This window comes from Oryctolagus cuniculus, chromosome 11 (genome assembly GCF_051225735.1).
Source record: "Oryctolagus cuniculus isolate XC-2025 breed Fujian yellow rabbit chromosome 11, ASM5122573v1, whole genome shotgun sequence".
Classification (NCBI taxonomy): domain Eukaryota; kingdom Metazoa; phylum Chordata; class Mammalia; order Lagomorpha; family Leporidae; genus Oryctolagus; species Oryctolagus cuniculus.
Window position 1 is genome coordinate 107803185 of NC_142877.1, and position 22101 is coordinate 107825285.

The 22101-nt window shown below is 46.4% G+C and overlaps 1 protein-coding gene across 1 annotated transcript in view; it reads right to left on the reverse strand.

Moving 5' to 3' along the window:
- Positions 1-22101, reverse strand: part of ALDH1L2 (aldehyde dehydrogenase 1 family member L2) — a 62893-nt gene that overhangs the window by 22254 nt on the left and 18538 nt on the right. Inside the window, exons 3-13 of the mRNA XM_002711446.6 lie at positions 21845-22079; positions 19644-19809; positions 17182-17283; positions 16913-17002; positions 14428-14562; positions 13193-13318; positions 12565-12656; positions 9478-9625; positions 5490-5609; positions 4085-4212; positions 1996-2146 (exon numbers count right to left, since the gene is read on the reverse strand). Coding sequence (XP_002711492.3) covers positions 1996-2146; positions 4085-4212; positions 5490-5609; positions 9478-9625; positions 12565-12656; positions 13193-13318; positions 14428-14562; positions 16913-17002; positions 17182-17283; positions 19644-19809; positions 21845-22079 — 1493 coding nt within the window. The remainder of the gene's footprint in view (positions 1-1995; positions 2147-4084; positions 4213-5489; positions 5610-9477; positions 9626-12564; positions 12657-13192; positions 13319-14427; positions 14563-16912; positions 17003-17181; positions 17284-19643; positions 19810-21844; positions 22080-22101) is intronic.

Consider the following 22101-nt stretch of genomic DNA (forward strand, 5'->3'; position numbering starts at 1 on the left):
TTCAAGGTCAGGGTTTGGCACCAGATGAGTTTGAGCCAATCAAACAAGTCAATTTTGGGGTTTCGGAGATATTCGGATTTCAGAATCAGGGTCAGGGTTGGACCTGAACCACCGTTACTAAATACCCACATATGCATGACTTTGTGCCTGAGCAATAAAAAAAAAAAAAAAAAAAAAAACAACAAACAAACCTCATTTATATGCAAGGCCCATCATGTTGCAGACTTGTCTAATTCGGTAATTTATAAACACTTGTTTTCAATCCCCTTAACTTGCGAGGTATGTATTATTGTGACCATTTTACAGATGAAGAGAGTAAAGCTTAGAGATAGCATATCAGCTGGTGCTTGGCACTTGGACGCACTTGACTTTGTATTAAGATCAGTGGCAGCAATGCACCCTGATAGAAATCATGTGTCCCAGTCTCCTTAGCAGATGGACAGGGCCTGTGGGAAACACAGGCACACAGCCCCAGGAGAGGGAGTACCTCTTAAAGCCCGGTAGCCCTTCTCTCCATTTCCCGCTTCCTCCATCTTCCTGCTGGGAATTTGGTTGTGATAACTGAAACTGCAGCAGCTATCATGCAGGTAGGAGCAGCATGCACTCTGCTGTGTGCCATAGTCCTTACTCTTCCCTTGTATCCCCAGTGGTCAGGCCAAGTGTTCTTGCCATTTATTGTGGGGAGCAATCCGGACTGGACTGAGTTACTGGAATTAAGACTTATTCTATGCATCTGCTCTCCCACAATATGGCGCTGGGAGAGAAGTAAACAGCTTCCGCACAGCTGCCTCCAGTTCAACTAATAAACTGTAGGACTTGCTCCTGATTGGAGAGCAGCGTACTCGGCGTGTGGGCAGCCGAGTTGGGATTGGCGGAGGAGGACTATAAAGGAGGAGAGAGACGGCATGCACCGGGAACATCTAAGGGGAACATCTAGCTGAAGGAACACCCGTGCAGCCCCCGAGAGAGCCGGCCGGCGGTGTGCCGCTCCCCTGCGGAAGTGGGGAATGTGGCCAGGGGGAACTGCCCTTCCACGGAGGTGGAAGGGATAGTAGCCAACCCGGGAAGAACCAGCAGCAAACCCGGGGAGGGCCGAGCAGACGAAAGAACAGCGCAGGGTCCTGTGTCGTTCCTCCACGAAGAGGGGGAGCGACATTTATCAATACGCAGGTGCTATTCTTTATCTTCGAGTAAAAGGAAAATGGAATTTTTATTGCACCCATGTCTTTATAAAAAAATTTTTATACTCAGTCTACTTCTATGATTTACATGAACTCCCTGGCCTCTGTGGACTTGTGAATTTGGAACCCCTCTGTGATCCCAGGAACCTGTCAGTCAGTCCAGAGGCTTCCTGGACAGGAGCTGTTAAAGTGCACAGCTTACTGTTAGACTTCAGATACAGAAAATCTTGAGTTCAAACCTGGTCTTCTGGTTTCCTTGCTATGGGTGACAGGAAAGGCGTTCATTTCCCCAAGCCTCTCTCCCCTTCCCTGTAATCAGGGGGTCGGGTCCACCCATTTCCTTCCCAGGGATGTTGTGACCACTGCGATGGTCTGAATGCATCCCTCCGTGCACCCAGCAGTGCTGGGAGATGGGGCCTAAGGGGAGGTGGTGGGGCTGTGCCCTTACGAATGGATTCACGCTGTATACAAGAGGGCTCGCAGGAGCGCGGTCACTCTTCTCTGCTCTCATCCAAGGACACATTTCTCCTCTCTGGAGGGTGCAGCTACAGGTCACTGTCTTGGAGCCAGGGACCAAACCTGCTAGCTCCCTGATCGTGGATTTCTCAGCCTCCAGAACTGGGAGAGAATAAAGTCTTGTTTCTATAAATTATCCAATCTCAGGTGTTCTGTTATAGCAGCTCAAAAAGGGCTAAGACAGGCAGGCCACGTGAGTGAGGAAACCTGTATAAAGCGAAGATCAGACACTGTGCCTGGCATCAGCTAATAAATGTTCGTCCTTTCCCCCTTTCAAACAAATAACATTGGTGGGTACCTGAATTTTGTCACACCAGCCAGCAAAGTATCTGAATGTTTGCACAGACATTCCAATGTGAGTCTTCAGAGCCAGGGTGTAGACGGCGCCTGAATCGAGGGCTTCAATGGTTGCCAGCTCTTCCTGATGCTCTTCCAGTAAGTCTGCGAGTCTGCGGTTGGCGAAAGAGAGGCATTCATGAAATGTTGAAGCCGTGGAAGGCAGCATCACAGGACGGACAACTCAGAGGTAAAGATGAGTGAATCAGGAGCCAGTCCTTACTGCAGAGCCAACAAAGAACTTCATAAGTAGTTTGCTTCCAGAGTGACAAAGGAAAAGCGGAAGGTGTTGGAAGCGTGTATCTCTTGCCACGTGTGAGTCTAGGTGTAACAAGTAGAACAGTGACTGCGCTGTGGTAGTCCAAGGTGATCGATGATGGAAAACACCGGGCAGGTGCACAGTTCATGAATGCAAAGGGAGATATTATGGGGCAACCCACACCCCTTGAGAATGTATGAACACTTGAGGATTTCTGGTTGGTACAGAAATACAGCGTCCATTGGTACTCATGGGGGATGGGTTCCACGACCCTTTGCAATGCCAAAATCCTTAGATACTCAAGACCCTTACAAAAGATGACATAATATTTGCATAAAACCTACATAATTCCCCCCTATACTTTGAATCATCTCTAAATTACTTACATTACCTATTGCTAATATAATGCTATTATATTACCTAATGCTATGTAGATGTTGGACTATACAAGTATTGTTTAGGGAATAATGACAAGAAACAAAGTCTGTATATGTTCAATACAGTTGCATTTTTAAAAAATGTTTTCTGTCTAATATTGGCTGGATCCATGGATGTGAGAATCTGTAGACATGGAGAGCTGACAGCACTAACCAAAGAATACCTGTGGAATGACTGACAAACCCCACAGTTGATTTCTGTTTGGTGTTCATTTTCTATGGGAAGATAAGTACAAGTATAAAGTCTATAACATGGTCAAAATTCATCTTTTGTATTTCCCTCCTCCATTTGTTTTCCTTCTTAACTTTAACAGTTTTCTGAGGTGTCCTAGATTCAGGCTTGAAATCCCCCTCCCTCAGTGTTTCTTCCAAATTTTGCTCTAAGAAATCTTGTTTTTCCTTTTCATTAATGTATTTGAACATGGAGGAGGGGTGGGGAGAAGACTGAGGCTTGGCTGAAAGCAGGGTGGTGGGTGTTCTCCGTTCGCACCTCTCTATCCATTCTCTATCCTGCTGTGTGGCCTTGGCAGGTGACCTTTATAGTCTACCTCACCTGGCTCCTTGCTCCCTCACAGGCTTGGCCAATGACAGACCCCAGGAGGCACCTGCAGGAGGCCGGGGAACTGGAGGAAAAAGTGGTCAGGGGATTCAGCTCCCTGATAGGCCGTGGGCCAGGAGCTGCTGTGTCCCTGCACCAGCGGCCACTGTCACATGGTCGTCTACAGCTGCAGATCTTGCTAGATTCCAGTAACAGCTCCTGGCTCCTTGCCCGAGACCCTGGGGGAGGAACAGCTTCCCCTGCCGCTGGCCACACCTGGGGGTGCCTCAGGATCCTCTGTTGGATAGCCGAGACCTCACCCGCATCTCTGTAAATTGTCCTTTACCAAACCTCTTTCCTACGGGGACTCCAGCTGATACCAACCATAACACAAACATCAGGAGCTCATGTATACAGGATGTTACATGATCCAACAACAGCGGGCACAGTCCATCACAGGTGCATACTAAAATGTTTTGTAGAAATTTTTAAAAATCTTGGCAATATTAGACAATATCCAAAGGTTGTAGACTTGCTTTTCTAAAAAGTATGCACGGATTTTGTACACTGGTTAAGATGTCATATATCATATCAGAGTGCCTGGGCTCAAGTTCTGTCCCTGCTCCCATGTCCAGCTTTGTGCTGACACACACACCCTGAGATGCGGTGGTAGAGTCCCTGACATCCGTGTGGGAGACCCAGACTGAGTTCCTAGCTTCTCGCGTTAGCTTGGTCCACCCCTGCCTGCTGTAGGCATTTGGGGAGTGAACTAGCAGGTGAGAAGTCTCTCTGACTTTCAGCTAAAAAACACGCTCACCTGTACATCAGTCGTCCCCTTTCTCTCGCGTTCATTCTTCCCCATTCTCCGTTTTCAAAAGCCTCTTTCGCGGCTGCTACTGCCTTATCGACATCCACCAGAGATGCATAGGAGACTTTGCATATTGTCTATTACAAGGTAAATAAAAACAGATTATGTAAAACACACATACATGTGGTCCTTGGCGTTAATATTACATTACTAGGAGAAATAGAGTACTGCTAATAAAATCCAAAGGATGTTATGATGGAAAATTAATGCGTCCATTAAAAGAGTAAAGAAAAGGGGCTGGTGCTGTGGCGTAACACCATGTGGGCATCAGTTCAAGTCCCGATGCTCCTCTTCCGATCCAGCTCTCTGTTACGGCCTGGGAAAGCAGTGGAAGATGGCCCAAGTCCTTGGGCCCCTGCACCTGTGTCGGAGACCTGGAAGAAGCTCCTGGCCCCTGGCTTTGGATCGGCACAGCTCTGGTTGTCGTGGCCATTTGGGGGAGTGAATGAGTATATAAAAGGCTCTCTCTCTCTCTCTCTCTGCCTCTGCCTCTCTGTAACTTTGCCTTTCAAATAAAATAAATAAATCTTAAAAAAAAAAAAAAAAAGGAGAGGAGAAAAAAGAGGGGCCAGCATTGTGGTGTGGCAGTTTAAGACACCACCTGCAATGCCTGCATCCCAAACTGAAGCACCATTTAAGTCCTGGCTACCTGGCTTCCGAACCAGCTCCCTGCCAATGCACCTGGAAAGCAGCAGATGATGGCCCAAAGTGCATGGGCCCCTGCCACTCACATGGAGGAACCGGATGGAGGTTTTGGATCTTGGCTTTAGCCTGGCCCAGCCCTGGCTGTTGCAGCCATTTGGAGAATGAACCAGAGGATGAAACATATCTCTCTTCTCTCTCTCTGTTGCTCTGACTTTCAAATAAATCAGTAAATCTTTTAGAAAGAGAAAAAAGAAAAAGGAACAATCCTAGCTTGAAAATGAGCCATCTGGCACTGGGACGTTTCATGCCAGCCTACATTATGGAAGGGTGCATTTGGAAACACTGTTTCTTCTGGTGCCTTAAGGAAGCTGAATTCCTTACCATGATTATTCAAAGAATGTACAAATTTTTCCACACACAGCTCTATGCACAGGGGTGCCTGTGACAGGTACAGGTACAGCTGTTTGATTAAAGTCATCATAAATAGCCAGTCTGTAACTAGATTTCTATAGTTAATAGCAACAAGGGAATAGATAAGTTGAAAGATACATATGAGGTACATTTGTATGAAATGCGTGGTGGCAGAGAGAGAGAGGGACAGACAGACAATAGGTAGCTCCTTAAGACTCCTTAAGACTGCCTGTTTTATACCTGTGTATAAAGTGCAACTGCATGACCCGTTGTCCCCACACACTGTGTCATCACTCACAGATCCATCCGTTGGGTTGATAGTGTCATACGTCTTTCCATCGTCGGCGTCCGTGAACTCTCCATTTATAAAACACTGGTATGGCATTTTTACTGTCATTTCATTGACCTCCTTTGAAACCTATGAAAGAGAGAATTCTGTTAACAGAATCAGTGGGTTTCTGGGTTTATTGATTTGATATTAAATAGCAATAAAGAGCTTACTAACGCAGAGAGAGAAGTTAAGTCAGTGGAAGATACAAGCACAGGTAAGATCTAGGCCCAAGATGCTCTGCTTGGGCCCTGAGGCAAGAAGTTAGTAACTGTGATGTGCAGAACCCCAGGTTGGACTTTATAAATACAGAGCTCAGAGTCTGTAGGATGAAGCCAACACACAAGACCTGTAGCTAATGGACACACCGCCATCTAGTGACAGCACTGATGGAGCACAGCCATTGATTGCATTTAAATCTGAAAATGCCAATAGGTTTCCTATTACATTAGTGCCATTTTAAGTGTTTCCTCCCAATTTTCGCTTTCTCTCTGTTACATACATGTTGCCTAAATTGTACTCTCCACCGTTGTTTAGCAAGTGAATTTAGATTAGTCAATTGCTATGAAGCCCAATTTTTAGCAATAAAATAAAGATCATGAAAACTGTTTCATACAGCAAAAATGTCTCTCAAAAATGAAGGAGAAATTTATTCCCAAATGAACAAAAATTTAAAAATTCATTGCTAGCACACCTGGGCTACAAAAACTACTAAAAGGAGTCCTTCAGGCTGAAATGGAAGAACACTCGCCAGTGGCTTAAATCCACACAAAAGAAACAGAGAGGACTGGTGGAGTTAACCGCTTAAATAAATGTGGAAGTTGGTAGAAATAGACTCCTATTGGCCGGCGCCGCGGCTCACTAGGCTAATCCTCCACCTAGCGGCGCCGGCACACCGGGTTCTAGTCCTGGTCGGGGCACCGGATTCTGTCCCGGTTGCTCCTCTTCCAGGCCAGCTCTCTGCTGTGGCTAGGGAGTGCAGTGGAGGATGGCCCAAGTGCTTGGGCCCTGCACCCCATGGGAGACCAGGAGAAGCACCTGGCTCCTGCCTTCGGATCAGCATGGCGTGCCAGCCGTGGTGTCCATTGGAGGGTGAACCAATGACAAAAGGAAGACCTTTCTCTCTGTCTCTCTCTCACTGTCCACTCTGCCTGTCCAAAAAAAAAAAAAAAAAATAGACTCCTATTTTGAACTCTTTCATTCCTCTATCCTAATTAAAATACAACTGTTATGGTTGTTTAGCCTAGCGGGTCAGATGCTGGTTAGACTATCTGTATCCCGCACTGAAGTACCTGGGTTTGATGCCTGGATCCAGCTCATGACTCCAGCTTCCTGCCCATGCAGATTTGGTCCCAGGCACTCACGTGGGCAACCTGGATTGAGTTCCCACACCATGGGTTAGCCTGGCCCAGTTCTTGCTGTTGGGGGTATTTGGGGGAGTAAACTAGCTAATGGAAGCTCTGTCTATCTATGTCTCTCTGCTTCTGAAATAAATACACTTTTTTAAAAAAGGATTTATTTATTTATTTACTTGAAAGAGTTATACGGTGGCAGGGCAGGGAGAGGCAGAGAGAGAGAGAGAGGTCTTCCATCTGCTGGTTCACTTCCCAGTTGGCCGTAACAGCTGGAGCTGCACCAATCCGAAGCCAGGAGCCAAAGCTTCTTCCATTGTACAGGTACTTCTCATGGGTACAGGGGCCCAAGGACTTGTGCCATCTTCTGCTTTCCCAGGCCATAGCAGAGAGCTGGATCAGAAGAGGAGCAGCTGGGACTCGAACCGGTGCCTATATGGGATGCTGGCGCTTCAGGTGGCAGCTTTACCCACTACACCACAGCACTGGCCCCATAAATACAGTTTTAAAAATGGATAAATGAGGACTGGCCTTGTGACACAGTGGGAAAAGCTGCTTTTTGAAATGCTTGCATCCCACATGGGTACCAGTTCGAGTCCTGGCTGCTCTACTTCCAATCTAGCTCCCTACTAAGCACTTGGGAAAGGAAAATGGTCCAAGAACTCAGGCCTCTGCACCCATGTGGGAGACCAGGAAGAAGCTCCTGGCTCCTGGCTTCTGGCTCCTGGCTCTGATCTGGCCCAGCCCTAGCCATTGTGGCCATTTGGGGAGTGAACTGGTGAATGGAAGACCTCTCTCTGTGTCTTTCCCTCCTTCTCTCTGTAACTCTGCCTTTGAAATAAAGCTTTAAAACTAAATAAATGAATAAATAAAAGATAACTGCCTAAGGCAATAATTACAAAACTGTACTAGTGGGGTTGTAATATATAAAGAAGTAATTTATAGATAATAGTGACATAAATTGGGGGGTATAGAACAGAGCCATATTGCAGCAAAGGTTTTCTATGCTAGCTGTACTAAGTTGGTATTAATCTGAACTGGAGTGTTTTAAGCAAAACTATTCATTGTAATCCCTAAGCTGATCACTAAGAAAATAACTAAAAATATAGTAAAAGAAATAATAAGGGATTAAGATGGCATCCCAGACAATAACTAGCACAAAGAAGGCAGTAAAGGAGGAGACGTGACATATAGAAAGTACAAATGGCAAAAGAAAATAGATAAATTGTGTTTCAAAGGACATTATCAAGAGAGTGAATTGCAAGTCCACAGAATAAGAGAGGACATTTGCAAATTACATACCTGATAAGGGCCTGGTATCCAAAATTACAAGGGACTCTTACAAGTCAACCGTAAAGTGGCAAACAGAAGACCAATTTAAAAATGGGCGAAGGATTTGAACAGACACTTCTCCAAAGAAGACATGCAAACAGCTGATAAGCCGTGAAAAGCTGCTCAATGTCATTATTCATTAGGGAAATGCAAACCAGGACCGCAGCAAGACACTATTTCACACACACTAGGACAGCTAACAGAAAAGACAAATCACAGCAAGTGCTGGCAAAGATGTGGAGAAGTGAGACCTTCATACATTACTGGGAGGATTATAAAATGGTGTGACTGCCCTGGAAAGCAGTTTGGCTTTTACTTAAAAGTGAAACATAGTCCCCATATAACTCATCAGTTCTGCTCCTAGCCATGTACCCAGAAGGAATGAAAACATATGTTCACACAAAAACGTGCACATGAATTTTCATAGCAGTATTACTAGTCCAAAGGTAGAAAGAACCTAATTGTGTGTCAACTCATAAATCAACAGATGCCTGGACGAAGAAACTGTGGAATATTATTTGGCCAGAAAAAGGAATGGAGAGGTGACAGCCACTACAACCCAGATGAATCTGGAACCTATTATGCTAAGTGAAAGAAGCTCAACACAAAATGTCATGTGTTCTGATTCCACTTATAGGAAATAGCTAGAATAGAGAGACCCATAGAGGCAGAAAGGAGATTGGTGGTTTCCAGGGGCTGGAGTAGGAGGTGGGGGTGAGGGAGTAGAGAATGACTGCCAGTGGGTACAGGATTCTGTCTGGGGGATGAAAATTGTCTCAAATTAGAGTGGTGATGGTTGCACAGCTCGGTGGCCATACTAAAAATCACTGTGGGTGAGTGCTGTGGCACAGCAGGTTAGGTTGCCACTTGCAATGCCAGCATTCAGTATTGGAGTCCAGTTCAAGTCCCGGCTGCTCCACTTCCAATTCAGCTTCCCACTAATGTGCCTGGGAAGGCAGTGGATGATGGCCCAAGTTCTGGAGAGACCTGGATGTAGTTCCTGGATCCTGGCTTTGGCCTGGCCCAGACCCAGCTGGGTGGCCATCTGGGGAATGAACTAGCAGACACAGGATATCTCTTTTTCTCTCTCCCTTTCCCTCTGCCACTCAAAAACCAAACAAATTAAGAAATCTTTTTAAAACCCCATTGAAATGCACATTTTTAATTTGTGTATCTGGCTTAGGTCTCAGTGAAGCTGAAAGTGTAAAAGCCCAGCATTTGCAGGCGTGTCTGGATGCGAATGCTGTGAACGGACACATGGAGGGAAGGCTCACATAGTCCACCACCAGCTCTGCCTCCTGGTCCTCTCCTCTCAGCTTCCTCACGACCTTTTGGATGAAGTCTTCAAACCTGGTGGCCAAGTAGACGTCTTCATTCTGTAACTGAAGCCCGCCACACTTCTGTCTGATCTCTTCCACCAGCCTGAAGGCAAGAACCAACTCACGTTACTTACAGTTTTCATAGCATTTAGGGGGCTGCACGGTTAGCATTCATCAGGTTGTTGCAAAGTAAGACTTGTGTCACTGCCCACATATAGCCTATGAGTTCTCGGTGATAGTAAGTGGAGAGGTTGATAAGACTGGGGGCAAGAATATTTTAAAAATCTGTCTTGAAGGATGGTTGTTTTTAACGTCATCCATGACTAACAAGGAAAGAAATCAACAGGAAAACATGTTAATTAGTCACCAGCAAGATAGTAAGGAGCACATAAGTCAGCAACGTTCCTTTCCAGTACAAGAGCTCTTCAACAAGTTCATAGAATAAAACCAAGTTCATGGCAATGGAGTAAAAGAGAAGTTTATTTTGGTGCAAAACACTTTGAAATGCATGCCTAGTTTTTTTTCATAATATGCATTTTCCATGAACTTTTTGAAGACCCCTTTACACTCGAGGAATAGTAACTAAAGGCGGTTCCCTAGCTGTAAAGATCATGAGAAATGAACGTCATACTGCAGACTGTTTCCTGTGGACTGTGCACAAGAAAAGCAGACGCTGCCTATATTATGTGCTTCACATAGCTCTAGCTAGAATCAGGCAGTGGGTCAATATAATGTTTTAAGTCCTTTCCAATCCTTGATTTTCCCTGTTTTTTTTTTTTTTTTTTTTTTTTTTTTTGACAGGCAGAGTGGACAGTGAGAGAGAGAAGGACAGAGAGAAAGGTCTTCCTTTGCCATTGGTTCACCCTCCAATGGCCGCCGCGGCCAGCGCACCGCGGCTGGCGCACCGCGCTGATCCGAAGCCAGGAGCCAGGTGCTTCTCCTGGTCTCCCATGGGGTGCAGGGCCCAAGCACTTGGGCCATCCTCCACTGCACTCCCTGGCCACAGCAGAGAGCTGGCCTGGAAGAGGGGCAACCAGGACAGAATCCAGCGCCCCGACCGGGACTAGAACCCGGTGTGCCGGCGCCGCAAGGCGGAGGATTAGCCTAGTGAGCCGCGGCGCCAGCCTTCCTGTTATTTTTTCAAGTTACAGCTGCTGACATTTCTTGAATGGCAGTGGCATCCCAGGTGCAGTATAGAACGCTCATTCCAATTGTTGTTCAGTCATTTATTCTTCAAAAGAGATGAGGTCTCTTAGTTCTAGAGATAATATCAGAGAATATTATGGAGATGATGCTACTAGATGATAATGCTAAGTCGGACACACAGGAATGAACAATTCCTGCAGGAGTGTCTTGCTAGCAAATAACTGTATTAATAACACAGCTGAAAGCTTTAGTTAAGCTCATTTGAAGTTTCTGGGAACTCATGAATCATAGCTGAAAAATCTGTAATTTGAGGAAGCAAAACTCTCAGCTTTGGATAATACTACACGCTCTTGGAACGACAGTTTTCAATGACTGAAATAAATGCCCCACAAATAAATAAAGGGACGCTGTCTCATTCATAACTGTATCCTCAGTGCCAAACTGTTCCCAATAGGTAGTAATTGTTCAATAAATCAGGTCAAATCAATGAGTGAATACATGATACACAGAGATAAATAAAATAAATATCAGTAATATTGCTCTGCTGATAGGAAGGATTACATTAAGAGGAGGAACATTCTCTTTGTTTTGTTTTATTTATGATTTACTTATTTATTTGAAAGGTAGAGTTAAAGAGAGAGACAGAGATATCTTCTATCCACTGGTTCATTCCCCAAATGGCCACAATAGCCAGAGCTGGGCCAGGCTGAAGCCAGGAGCCAGGACCTTCTTCTGGGGTCTCCCATGTGGGTGGCAGGGATTCAAGTCCTCGGGCCATCATCTGCTGCCATCCCAGGTGCATTAGTAGGGAGCTGGATCAGAAGTGGCGCAGCTGGGACTGGAACCAGTGCTAATGTGGGATGCCAGTGTCACAGGTGGCAGCTTAACATGTTGCGCCACATGCCAGTCCCAGGAGGAACATTCTTTACCTCATTTAATTAGTGAATGACCTTAGTGTGACCTGGGGTCAAAAACTCCTTGGCTTCTATTCTTGGCAGTATCATCAAAGGACTGCACAGCCCCTGGGTAGTTCCCAGTTGTCCCGTCACCCCCAGTAAAGATAAAGGATCTCTGCAGGTTCACTCTCCTTGCCACAGGGGAGACTCCCGGACCCAGCCTTGCAGCTTGCTGTAATTCACTGTAGACACATTCTAACTATAGGGTGATTACCTACGTCTGCAAGTAGCCTGCCAACCTTCATTCTAGATCCATCTCACTGGGTGATTTTGGACACTGGGAGAAAAAAAATTTGAGGACTGGGGCTGGCGTTGTGGCATAGTAGGATAATCCTCTGCCTGCGGCGCTGGCATTCCATATGGGTGCCTGTTTGAGTCCTCGCTGCTCCACTTCTGATCCAGCTACCTGCTGACAGCCTGGGAAAGCAGTGGAGGATGGCCCAAGTGCTTGGGCCCCTGCACCCATTTGGGAGACCAGGAAGAAGCTCCTGGCTCCTGGCTTCAGATGGGTGCAGCTCTGGCTGTTGTGGCCATTTGAGGAGTGAACCAGCCAATAGAAGACTTTCTCTCTCTCTCTCTCTCTCTCTCTCTGTAACTCTGCCTCTTAAGTAAATAAATACATCTTAATAAAAAAAAAAAGATTTGAGAGGAAGTGTGATAATCGATGTCAGAATCTTTCTGAATCAGACTACCCAGAGCTTCTCCATATTGGAGGAGAGTCAGCTAAGAAATGTGAGGACGAGTTTTAAAAAGAAACGAACAATTAGAAGGATTAGTATCCCAGATATCTGGATTTCACCATGGAAACAAAAGGAGAGGAAGTAAAGCAGCGAGCAGGAGACAAGGAGACAGGTGTGATGGAGAACAAAGGTCCTGGGTTTGACAGTCCAAACCCAAATCCCTAGTGCAGGCCTGAGAGTCACTGTAGTGGCGGTTCTACCTGACAACATCCATGGAGCGAGCCCCGGATTTAAAGAAGTCCGTTGAGTCTTCAATAACAGGGACGTTGCTCAGAATTCCGGCCCAGATGAGCTACGCAAAAAGCGAAACTGGGATGAGGGCAGTGTCTCACAGAACAGCGTGGAGGAGGCTGGCTCGCTCTCTGCCCCGCCTGTCTCCTCTCCATCCTGTACACACGGTCCTGTCATCCAGTCCTCAGCATCGCGTCAAAGCAGATGCGGCTCACGAACGTGAGTGGACTTGACCTTCACCACCCCAGTGTTGGCCTAGGCAAAACCTCCTGCATGCAATTCTCTGTGCTCTTTCCGCTGTCCAGAATGGAAATGACCTTGATGATAGCAGACTCCTGCTTCCCATGTGACTCCACTCCTGTCCGCACCCCCCATGCCAACCTAGAACTGCCTTGGTTGCTTATATTAGAAATAAATTTAGATACACTCTTGTTTGAGCATATATATATATATATTGAGGTTGATTTCCTATCACAATTAATACAATAAGGAGGAAATACAGTTGCAACCTCACTACGCTGAGGGCTGAGAGTACCGGCTATGAATATGCTCCCGTGGTTAGAGATCGGGGTGATATTAAAGACATCACATGTTCACCTTGATGGTCTCAGCCACCTTCACCTCTTCAGCTGTGAGTTCTACCACGGACGTCTCACCCGCTGAAAAGTACTGAGAGGCAGGAATCATTTTCCCATCTTCAAACTGCAGATTTCTTACCATCAGCTACAAAATAGCATCAAAACAAGGGTTAATTAGGACCGGTTGAAAGTGGTGAGGAGAGAAAGTGGTGGGAGAAGGAAGCATATTTGTGGGGATTTAAGGACAAGCTTGCTTGGAAATTACAAAAATATCATTTAAAAACATGCACTATTATGCGAAAGGACTAAAGTGGCATTTTAATCACGACAGCAGAAAGGAGACAGTCAAGCGTAGGGGCACATGTCAAATGGGGAGCAAGCCTTGGAAAGACTGACCTTTGGGTGCAGGTATTTGGATTAAAACCCACTATGACAGCAGATACTACTTAGCATTCTGCTGTCACCATTACCTGAGCACTTACAGTGAAGTGCGTGTGCGTGGGTTGGGCTACCTTCTCTAGCGTCATACATCCTCACGGAGGCAGATGCCAGATGCCATCATTACTCCCATTTTGCCGATGCAGAAACAGAGACTCAATGTGGTTGAGTAATTTGCTCAGTAACAAAGCTGAGATTAGTACCCGGCATTCGCTGGACTCCAGAGCCTACAGTCTTAGCAACTGGTTTATCCTGCTGCAAATCCCCTTCTGCACTCCTTGTGGGGAAGCTGTCCAAGAGCACTCTGAGACCAGAGCCAGCACTACTGAGTCCAGGCAGTGTGGGTGCCACCTGCCTGGTGAGGCCATGGCAGGGTGCACCTGAAGAGGGCCACATCCACTCGCTTGAGCCCCCCCTCCCCACACCCCTCAGGCTCTGGCAGTGGGAAGGGAGACAGGTGGGTTCCCTCTCTGTTTTACGGGCAGGTAAAGTAGGACTCAGAGGGAGAGCCATCCTGCCCATGACCCGTGAGTGCTAAGAAGGGATGCACATCCTGGTCCCCTGAGTAGATTCCTAGCTCTTCCTGCCCTGTGCACACCAGTACGTGTGGCTCTGTGGGGCTTATCCTGAGGGGTCTTGTCCACGTAGGGCACCTGGAGGCAGCTCAGTCCCTGAAAAGAATGGAGGCACAGATCTCCTGCGCTTCCCCACATCCCAGCCAAAGCCACATAAGCAAGTGCAAGCAATCGCCTGAAGAGCTTAGGTTATGGAGGAACCCAAACAGTTGTTTCAGAGGTGATCAAAAGCAACACTCACTGCTTTGCCATCGTTACCATAAAGAACAAGTCCGTTTTTGGTAACAAGACCAGGCTTCTTGGCACCTTTAATTTCCAGTGGTTCTCCAGGAGGCACAGAGCTATTCAGTAATGACGAGCCATAGAAGGTGACCATCTAACAAAGACATCAAACCCAGACAGTCAGATTGGGAAGCCAAGCTGTCCACAGGGGTGTGCATTACTCCCTGTAGAAACAGCTAGGGGCCTGGCGCTGTGGCATGGCAGGTAAAGCCACCACCTGCAGTGCCAGCATCCCATATGAGCACCAGTTCAAGTCCCGGCTGCTCTACATCCAATCCAGCTCTCTGCTATGTCCTGGGAAAGCAGTGGAAGATGGCCCAAGTCCTTGGGCCCCTGCACCTGTGTAGGAGACCTGGAAGAAGCTCCTGGCTCCTGGCTTCAGATCAGACCAGCTCCAACCGCGGGCGGTTAGGGAGTAAGCCAGCGGATGGAAGACATCTCTCTCTCTCTCTCTCTCTCTCTCTCTCTTTCCCTCTCCCTCTGCCTCTGCTTCTTTGTAACTCTTTCAAGTAAAATAAACAAATCTTTAAAAAAAAAAGAAACAGATGACGTTCAAATTATGATCTGTGATAAGACTGATATACACCAGTGTGAGACCTTATCAAGCATGGGCACAAAGCAAGAGATGGTGTGTGAATAGGTGATTGAAAAGTTTCAAAATGACCACAGCTAGGCAACATGAGTATAAATTCACATGTGTCCTTGGCAAGACAAAGGTGAATGAGATCAAAGGCTCTGGGCGTTGACAGCCTGAAGGCAGGATGGGGGTGTGTGGAGGTGTTGAGGGTAGGTGTCCGTGAGGGGAGACTCACAGCGGCAAACAGACAATTACAATACAGTGTGATGAGAAGTGAGGGGCCAGATCCAGACTGGCATGCAGAGAAACTGACACTGATTGGTGTCTTGTTCCCATTCAGTGACTGTTAGTTATCACTTACTGAGCACTAAGATAGTTAATACTTCTTGAGTTCATCATCTAAGTATGTACTTAGTACTTATGTGAATTAGCATGTATTGACTCCCTTAATCTTTACAATAACCCATGACCCATACAGGAGGCAGTAGTATTAGTCCTGAGAAAGCTAAGGGTCCCAGTAGTTAAGTAATTTGCCCAAGGGAGGCTACATAGCTAATGTTGGCAGAGCCAGATTTTTGTGTCTGTCTGTCTGTCTGTCTGTCTATCTATCTATCTATCTATCTATCTATGAGGCAGAAAGAGAACTAGCTCCTGTCCACTTGTTCACCCTCTCAAATGCTTGCAACAGCTGGACCTGGGCTGGGCTGAAGATGGGAGCCGGGAACCCACCCCAGGTCTCCCATGTACATGGCAGGAACTTAATCACTTGAGCCATCGCCGTTGCCTCCTAGCATCTGCATTAGCAAGAAGCTGGAGCCAGGAGCTGAAGCCAGGTACTGAACCGAGGTACTCCAAGATGGGACACAGGCATCCTACCCAGTGTCTTAACCACTAGGCCAGACACTGACCTCAGAGCCAGAATTCTAATAGACACGCTCTGCCTTCAGATGCCCGCTGCTACCTACACCAAACATCCTTGCTCATTCAGTGATCCCACAGCACCTGGTATGCACCAGGAATCCTGCTGAGGTGCTGAGATGATCAATACAACAACAGGAAGCCTGGCCCCTAAGGAGTGCAGAGTTTGTGTTGTGTGTGTGGGGGCACTGACACCCCTACAGAGGTTGGCAGAGTGCCATTGGAACACGGAGGAGGGAGGTACACCAAACCCTGCCGGGCTGGGTCTGTTAGATCAGGAAACTCCCAGAAGAGGTGAACCCTGAGAGCCAGGATCCAAGGCCCCTGGTGCTGCCCGCCTCCCCTGTCTCCTCTCTCCTGTGCCCTTCCCCACAGCTGAGGGTCTGGCTTCATTAACTCTTTTTTCTGGAGTCCCTGCCTGGGTACCGGAGTCTTCTCCTCAGGGCTTCTCCTGTTTGTTTGCTCTGCACTTGGTTAATACTTTTCAAAGTGTGAGCAAAGCAGTGCGCTTCTCCAGGTAGCCTTGCCTGGCTCACTCGAGTCTGGGCCTCGATGGCAGCACTTAGGGCATTCTGCATATCAACTCGCTTCTCCGCTTTCCCCATCGAACTGCAGGCTCCTAAGAATGTTTCACAGTAAAGCTCAATTCTGGCAGAATCAAGGCAAGGGGATCATAAACCCCTCTCTTAAGTGAGAGATGAACCGGGAGAAGCCAAGACATCTTTGTAGAGCCTTTAAAAAATAAAGAAAGGTTTGGCCAACTCTGCTACTTTCCGGGTGCATTAGCAGGGAGCTGGCTTGGAAGTGGAGCAGCCGGGACTCAAACAGGTGCCCTTATGGGATGCTAGTGCTGCAGGCCAGAGCTTAGCCACTATGCCATAGCACCAGCCCCTACATAGAGCCTTTTACTCGGGTGGTATGAGGGGGGAAAGTGGTCCCTAGGACATACCTGCCCATTGATCTCTGTCCAGGCTCCAGGGACTTTATCATGACCTCGGATCCAGTTATGTAAGACTTCCGCAGACTGATCCCAAGAAATCTAGGAAAGCACAAAGCACAGGCTGAGCTCCTGATGCCGAGTTTCAGAGCAATAAAAGTTCCTCTCTTTCAGGGGCAGAGGCGGGGAGGGTTGGCCTGGAGGTCTGCCTTTTGGCCAGGAACGAGTGCATTGGGAACTACTCAAAGCTTCGAGATGTGTCATTGAGTTGACTTAGGTACCTCGGCGGTTTCCTTTTTCTGGATACCTTCATACGTGGCCCCTTCTTCCGGCTGGGGAATTCGAGGAGCTTTTCCATCTGCTATGAGTTGGACAGCTTCTACCTGAAGCCAAAAAAAAAAAAAAAAAGTCCCCTGCATCACAGCCCAGTAATTAACAATGGTACAGTCTGTCTGAAGCTGCGCATAACAGTATTAATGCACGTGAGGCTATCGAAGAACTACCATTGCTTCAGGTCTGTTTAAATGGCAGGCGCAGAATGTGTGCTAAAATACCTCTTGCCGACAGACATCCCACGAGTTCTGTAATGTGGATATTATTGTTACCATTTTGTAGATGAGAGACTTGTGACTGAGGAAAGTTAAGCAAGTAGCAAGGTCACAGAAACAGTGGTAGAGGATTTGTGTCCATTCCCATTGTGTCTATTCCCTATCAGTATCAAGCCGGCACTTTTAAAAATGATTCCTTTGTTTAAATAAACTTTATCCTCCCCTTGTTGAGTCAATGGACACTTCGGAAATACAGTTATAAAATAGTTGGATTATTTTCCTCATTATAATGAAAAGTATGCATGATGGTACTTAACTAATTCAACTTGCTTTCTAGCATCCTATAGCTGGAAGAAAAACTTAAAATCTGCTGGCGCCGCGGCTCACTAGGCTAATCCTTCGCCTTGCAGCGCCGGCACACCGGGTTCTAGTCCCGGTCGGGGCGCCGGATTCTGTCCCGGTTGCCCCTCTTCCAGGCCAGCTCTCTGCTGTGGCCAGGGAGTGCAGTGGAGGATGGCCCAAGTCCTTGGGCCCTGCACCCCATGGGAGACCAGGAAAAGCACCTGGCTCCTGGCTCCTGCCATCGGATCAGCGTGGTGTGCTGGCCGCAGCATGCTGGCCGCGGCGGCCATTGGAGGGTGAACCAATGGCAAAGGAAGACCTTTCTCTCTGTCTCTCTCTCACTGTCCACTCTGCCTGTCAAAAAATAAAAAAGAGAAAAAAAAGAAAAACTTAAAATCTGTCCATGCGGCCGGCGCCACGGCTCACTAGGCTAATCCTCCACCTAGCGGCCCTGGCACACCGGGTTCTAGTCCCGGTTGGGGCGCTGGATTCTGTCCCGGTTGCCCCTCTTCCAGGCCAGCTCTCTGCTGTGGCCAGGGAGTGCAGTGGAGGATGGCCCAAGTGCTTGGGCCCTGCACCCCATGGAAGACCAGGAAAAGCACCTGGCTCCTGGCTCCTGCCATCGGATCAGCGCGGGGCACCGGCCGCAGCGCGCCGGCCGCGGCGGCCATTGGAGGGTGAACCAACGGCAAAGGAAGACCTTTCTCTCTGTCTCTCTCTCACTGTCCACTCTGCCTGTCAAAAATAATTTAAAAAATAAAAAAATTTAAAAAATTTAAAAAAATCTGTCCATGAGCCCAATCACGTCTGGGATGTGTCCCGCGTTCTCTTCCCTGCTATTTATGTTTGTCTTGTCTTTCATGGGAGGCCTACAGAAGCTCAAGCTCTCAGATTTCTCTCTGAGGACTCACAGCTGCTGACCAACCCACCCAAGAACACAGGGAGGAAGCCACCTGGGAACAAAGCCAGATCTACAGTTCATTCTATGACCTCGCTCTAAGATACCGTCAAGCACAGAATCTGGGCTTGTGCAAGTGCCACTGAACACACAGTGCTGAACTGATCATCTCTGAGCACCTACTGTGTGCAAGAAGCTTTATACAGATAAAGTCATTTAGTTTTCACAACTGCAAGTCCATCAATATTATTTACATTTTATAGAGGAGGGAACCAAGGCTAAAGAGGCTAAGTGACTTGTCTACTGTCATCCAACAAATAAGTGATAGAATATGAACTTGAACCTAAGTCTCTCTGACCCCAAAGCCCCACACTGTTAGTCATGAAAGGATACAAAGGAAGCATTGCTCTCCTCCATCCAATATGAATTGGCTACTCCTTTATATAATCTTGCTGCTTTTACCACACCAAACTTGGGAAAGAACATAAGTGACATCAAAATTATCTGCTGAATTAGACAATATTTTTACAGGTTGATATTTTGTTACATGCTTTGGGTTTGTCACCCAAAGTACATCTGAATAAATAAAGCGACAGCAACTTTGATGCTGCTACATGGATAAATTTAAAATACTTTTATACGAAGTCCAAATTACATAGCAAAAGTTCTTAAGAATCTGTGCTCTTCTTTACAATTAGTTATTATAAACAAGATTGACAATTCAAATGTTGACAAAAGCAATGGAGCGATTTAACTGATACTTCATCCATTCGACCACTGCTTTCAGAAGAGCAAGTCAGCTTCACATACTAAGAAATTTTCAAGTTTGGATTTCCACTCTAAATATACTGTATTTTTAGTGAAAACTCTTATGGACAAATTCTCCATAAAAGATAAATATTCCCAAAATCTTAAAGGCTCATTAGATTCTTCTTGATAGCATAAACATACTGACCATGGCCTTGATTCCCTCAGGAAAAAGAAATCGATTATAAAGTGTGTCCACTGTGTCGTTGGGCTGAACTTCACACGACCTCTGAAGGAGGATGGGTCCTGTGTCTAAGCCGTCATCAGCCCAGAAAACAGAGAGCCCAGCCTTCTTATCTCCCATAATGAGAGTCCTGCGAAAAGAAGCGACTCAATTTCAAATGCGGGTGGTGTTTACCATGGAAAAGTAGGTGGTGAATGAAGTGACTTTGAGAAATGAACAACTGAGCTGGCCCGGGTCAGAGCTCATACAGAGCAGTCACCCAGTGGCACTGCTGTTGATACATCCTCAGACCTGTGGTCTTTCTTGTAGTACGAAACTTGTCAGACTCAAGATACAGTCGCTTTTGTCAAGCCATAACTAGCAAAATAAAGTCCGGAGGACGCGAAGGCAGGGTGTCACGCATGCATGCCTGATGACAGGAACTCGTCACAGAAGACTGGCAGGACCACAGCCTGCACTAAGGCCTTGGCAAGCTTCATGAAAACACTCCACAGGGATGTGTCTACCCACAGCGTGAACCAGTGCCACCCCTGTCATTGATCCTTACCAAGGACTGTTCTTGCAAAATAATCCTCCTTGCTTTGCCTTTGAATACTTCCTCTTGCCTCGCCTCCTTGACTGTGCTCATACTTTACTATGGCATGTATGTTCTCATTGCAATACTCTGCTATTCCCAAATAAATATCTTTGCTCTTTGGAGGACCTTTTTCTCGTTGTTATTTAAGTTGACAGTAGAGAATCTTAAAGGGATGGGATCCATCTTTACTACCACTCATTAACTCCTAGGTGTCAACTTTTCTATTTCAGAATCAAGTACAATAATTTGCCACCCTACATCATACTTGACCTTGAATTAGGCAGAATAAAAATCAAAAGTAAAACAGATGCTGCTCAGTGCAATGTGGAAAGCAGACTGTTTATTTAGGTTATATAATGAGGTCTAAGCTTCATATAGACTTAGAATTAGCTCAAGGTTGTCTATAGAAATTGTAGTAAAAGATGGTTGACTAATTCAAGCATTTGTGTTTTGTGGTCTGTACAGCTTAGCAGAGGAGAAAAGCTTAGCCAGGTTCTACAGGAGGTTAAAACACAAACATTAAGCTGAATATATGGACACATGCATATAAATACATATCAGAGAGGAGACAAACACAGAGAGAGTACAAAGTCATCAATGACCACAATCTAAATCACTTTTACTTTTCTGAGTTACTAATCAAGCAAGATCTAGATCAATTAATGATTCTTTTGAAAAATCTAGAGGAATTAATTGGTATTATATTCTCTAGAGCCTTGAAAATATTCATACATATTGACCCAATGATTCTGCATATAGAAATAACGTGAAATAAGAAAAATTGCAAGTTTAAGAGCCAGGATAGCCAGCACAGTATAATTTACAAGCGCAAAATAGAAATGAATTCATGTAATCAAAATGTTACATCCAGTGAAAAGTTTTTCATCACATTTCAACCAAGTGTAGACTTTCTACCTATTCAGTAGCTTCACACTAAGGAAGATGTGCAGGTAAAGGAAGGAAGGTGGAAAGGGTGGAAAATGGCCGTCTCACCCCACAGCATAGAGAAGCTGGTGTCTGGTACCTGGGATGTACCAGGCACTGCTCTTGAAACAGCAATAAGAATGGTAGACAAAGTCTCTTTCCTCCAGAAGCCTACAGTTGAATAGGGGAAGACAGACAAAGCGGAAGAGAATTTCAGGCAATTCAGCATTTCCTGAAATGTCCCTGAGATGCTCTATGCAAAAAGCACGCTGTGGTTAAGTAAATTTGGGGATGCTGTATGCTCATATTACCTCTTAGAGCTTGTGAAGTTCACGGTAAAGCACCTGATGGAAGTTCAAAGAAGTCCCGTGTTACAGAAATCCAGCATACTCCAAGCTTATCTGACCAGAACACCCTGGCTTGCTCAACCGGATCAGAAGCAATGGAAATGTGCTCCACAGATGATTCTTGGAAAATGCTGTCCTGATTCATGCAGTGTGTGCAAATCCCAGGGGAGTGTGTGCACTCCTAACAATCAATCAGAACTCACAACTACCCAGTCACACCTGCTCTCCCGATACTTCAGGTGGAAACAAAACCAACCAACCCAGAAAGACTTGGGCGATGGAAAAGACTCTCCCCCTCTGTTATTAGAATAGCTCACCAGTTGATAGCAGAGGCTCCTCTGTGCCTGGGCAGGATGGACGGGTGATAAATGATGGAGCCATGCTTTGGACCATCAATTACATCCATGGGGATGAACTGTGTGCAGAAGGGAAGCACGTTTAGCTCAGCTCCCACGGATCTGTAGGCTTCTGCCACCTCCTTGATGGTCTTGCCCTTGACTCTCCATCTAGGGAACTTGAACACAGGGGTCCCATCTTTCTCTGCAGCCAAAGCTAAGCACCAAAAAGAAGATTA